Genomic DNA, 3824 nt, shown 5'->3' with positions numbered 1-3824 from the left:
TCATAGCCACTTTAGTACTTTAGGACGCTCTAGTCCGCTTGGTGGGCCTTGTGGAGAGTGTGGCCCAGACCGGTGCATTTCCAGTGGAACCAATCGTCTCTCAGGCTAGGAGAGGAGCACAAACTTCCACTACTCACACCCTGGAGCAGGTGGCACCCCTATATCAGACTCCAGCAGCCCAACCAGTTGGGGTAAGTCAGCCGGTTGTTGCGGCACAGGTCGGGAATAAGCCCAATATGTCTTCTGAGTCCTTGTTGAGACTGGAAAAGTTTACCATGCTCATTCCTATTAATTTTAGCGGTGCACCTTCTGTGGACCGACTATGCAGATCATAGCCACGAGGTGTTGTGCAACATGGGTATTGTTGAGACCAATGGGGTCGACTTTGTAGTGTTCCAGATGACCGGTTTTTCCAAGAGATGGTGGAGAGAATATGTGTTCACTAGACCAGCTGGTTAACCTTAACTTACCTGGGATCCGTTTTCACAACTATTTCAAGAGAAGTTCATTCCTTTCACTCTTAGACTGTTATCTAGTATGAGATTCGATTTGTAGACCTAGGTCGCAACACCATTATCTTGCTCCCTACTAAGAGAAGGAGATAGAGGAGATTCATTGATGGGCTCATTTTCACTATCAGTCTACAGATGACCAAGGAGAACAAACATGATATTTCTTTTCAGAGGGCCATAGATATTTCTAGACGGATCGAGATGATTTATGGTCAGGAGAGGGGGCCGGTATCTGATAAGAGGTCTCGTCATTTCAGTGGTTTTAGTGGTGCCTCGTCTGGAGGCAGGGGTACTTTTGGTAGAGGCCATCCTCCCAAGCTGTTTCAGTCGGCGCTTCAGGAATTCCATGGTGAGTCAAGTTGTCATGGTCCTTATGTATCTCATCCTAAGCAACTAGCCTACAGTGCACCATCAACTCATATTAGTGCACCTCCGATCTAGAGTTATCAGAGTGGTTATCCAGGTCGACAGGGCCATTTCTAGGTTCAGCATTCACATCATCCGAGGTTTGTTATACGTGTGGAGATTCGAGGAACCTTTCTAGATTTTGCTCCAAATCACATGGCAGCATGTACCAGCAGGGTTTTCGTGCCATGATTCTGGCACCAGTTACTTTACCGCCCGCTCAGCTAGCTAGAGGTAGGGGTCAAGCTGCCAGAGGTGGAGGTCAGGCCATAAGAGGTGGAGGTCAGGCCGTTAGAGGTAGAAGCCAGCCAGCTAGAGGCTGTTCAAGGGGCGGAGGTTAGAGTGGTAGGGCCTAGCCCCATTTTTATACATTCCCGACTAAACTTGAGGTAGATTCATCGGACGTCGTCATCATAGGTATTGTTCCAGTTTGCCCTATATATGCTCAATTCTATTTGAGCTGGGCTCTATTTATTCATATGTGTCATCCTATTTTGCTTCATATCTGGTAGTGCCTCATGATTCTTTGAGTGCTCATGTGTATATGTCCATGTTTGTGGGAGATTCTATTATTAAAGATCGTGTCTATCGCTCGCGTGTGATTTCTATTGGGAGTCTTGAGACTAGCGTAGATCTCCTACTTCTTTATATGGTGGACTTTGATGTTATTTTGGGCATGGATTGGTTGTCACCGTATCATGTTATATTGGACAGTCACGCCAAGATGATGACCTTAGCCATGTCGGTGTTGCCTTGAATTAGAGTGGAGAGGGACTCCTGGTTACTCTACCAGCATGGTTATTTCCTTTGTGAAGGCTCGGCGTATGGTTGAGAAGGGATGCTTAGCTTATTTGACCTATATTCACGATTCTAGTGCGGAGGTTCCTTCCATGGATTTGGTACCAGTTGTGCGTGAGTTTGCAGAGGTGTTTCTTGTAAATCTGCCAGGGATGCCACCCGATAGAGATATTGACTTCTGTATTGACTTGGCTTCGCGCACTCAGCCCATTTCTATTCCACCATATTGTATGGGCACTCCTGAGTTAAAGGATTTGAAGGAGAAGTTGCAAGCTTTGCTTGATAAGGGATTCATTAGACCTAGTGTCTCGCTTGGGGTGTGCCCGTATTTGTTCGTAAAGAAGAAAGATGGTTTGATGAGGATGTGTATAGACTATCGGTAGTTGAACAAAGTCACTATCAAGAACATGTATCTGTTACCGAGGATTGATGACTTATTTGTCCAGCTTCATGGTGCCAAAGTGTTTTCGAAGATCGATTTGAGGTCCGGCTACCATCAGTTGAAGATTAGGGCATCAGATGTCCCTAAGATAGCTTTCGGACTAGGTATTGGCATTATGAGTTCCTAGTGATGTCATTTGGTTGACAAATGCCCCAGCAACATTTATGGATTTGATAAACCAGGTATTTAAGCCCTATTTTGATCCTTTTGCAATCGTATTCATTGATGATATCTTGATCTATTCCCGTAGTCGAGAGGAGCATGGGCAGCATCTTCGGATTGTACTTCAGACAATGAGAGATAGTCAGTTATATGCAAAGTTTTCAAAGTGTGTGTTTTGGTTGAACTCGGTTGCCTTTTGCGGGCATGTTGTATCGGCCGAGGGCATTAAAGTGGATCCTAAAAAGATTGAGGCGGTTCAAAACTGTCCTAGAGCTACTTCATGTACGGAGATTCGAAGTTTTCTGGGTTTGGCGGGTTATTATCGCTGGTTCGTGGAGGGGTTTTAATCCATAGCAGCCGTATTGACTAGATTGACCTAGAAAGGTCCCCTATTTAGGTGGTACGATAAGTGTGAGTTGAGCTTTTAGAAGCTCAAGACTACTTTGACTACGACGCCAGTGTTGGTGTTGCCCATAGGTTCAGGATCCCACATGGTGTATTGTGAGGCATCGTGCATTGAGCTCGATGCAGTATTGATGCAGGATGGCAGTGTGATTGCATACGCGTCGCGGCAATTGAAGGTTCATGAGAATAATTACCATGTTCATGACTTAGATTTGGCAACCATTATTCATGCACTGGAGATTTGGAGGCATTACCTTTACGGCGTGTCGTGTGAGGTGTTCACTGATCATCGGAGTCTACAGTATTTGTTCAAGCAAAAGGATCTCAACTTGAGGCAGAGGAGGTGGTTGGAGATGTTGAATGACTATGATATCACCATTTTGTATCATCCCAGGAAGGCCAATGTTGTCGCCGATGCCTTGAGTAGAAAGGCTGTGAGGATGGGTAGCCTTGCAGATATTCCGGCTGGTGAGAGACCACTAGCATCAGATGTTCATTCCATGGCAAATTAGTTCATGAGGTTAGATGTTTTGGAGCCTAGTTGTGTTCTAGCTTTCATGGTCTCTCAGTCTTCTTTGTATGAGCACATCAGAGAACGTCAGTATGACTACCCTCATTTTCTTGTCCTTAAAGACACGATGCGGCACGGTGGTGCCAAGCAAGTTACTATCGGAGATGATTGGGTGTTGCGGATGCAGGGTCCGATTTGTGGGCCCAATGTGGATGGGCTTTGTGAGTTGATTCTTGAGGAGGCCCACAGTTTTCCGTTTTTCATTCTTCCGGGTGCCGCCAAGATGTATCAGGATTTACGGCAGCATTATTGGTGGAGAAGAATGAATAAGGATATAGTTGCATATGTGGCTTGGTGCTTGAATTGTTAGCAAGTAAAGTACGAGCATCAAAGGCCTAGCGGATTTCATTAGAAGCTTGAGATTCCCGAGTGGAAGTAGAAACGTATTGTTGCACCCTATTTTACACCAGTCAAAATGAGATTCAACTTGTGATTGCTCTGTTGTTGATGAGAGAGAGTCACCACCAAATATTTAATGGTATGCTGGGGTACCTATTTAATTACTAAGTCATATTCTTTATTATTCTGC

The 3824-nt window shown here is 45.1% G+C and overlaps 1 protein-coding gene across 1 annotated transcript; it reads left to right on the top strand.

Annotated features, from left to right (window-relative positions):
- Positions 1–647: 647 nt before the first annotated feature.
- LOC138895854 (uncharacterized) lies at positions 648–3605 on the top strand. Its single transcript, XM_070180594.1, has 6 exons — positions 648–861; positions 1430–1545; positions 1733–2032; positions 2340–2485; positions 3119–3192; positions 3277–3605. The coding sequence occupies exons 1-6, from the start codon at positions 648–650 to the stop codon at positions 3603–3605; spliced, it is 1179 nt and encodes a 392-aa protein (XP_070036695.1).
- The last annotated feature ends 219 nt before the right edge of the window (positions 3606–3824 follow it).

This window comes from Nicotiana tomentosiformis, chromosome 7, assembly GCF_000390325.3.
Source record: "Nicotiana tomentosiformis chromosome 7, ASM39032v3, whole genome shotgun sequence".
In the NCBI taxonomy this organism is placed as follows: domain Eukaryota; kingdom Viridiplantae; phylum Streptophyta; class Magnoliopsida; order Solanales; family Solanaceae; genus Nicotiana; species Nicotiana tomentosiformis.
This window is presented reverse-complemented; position numbering and strand designations above follow the sequence as displayed.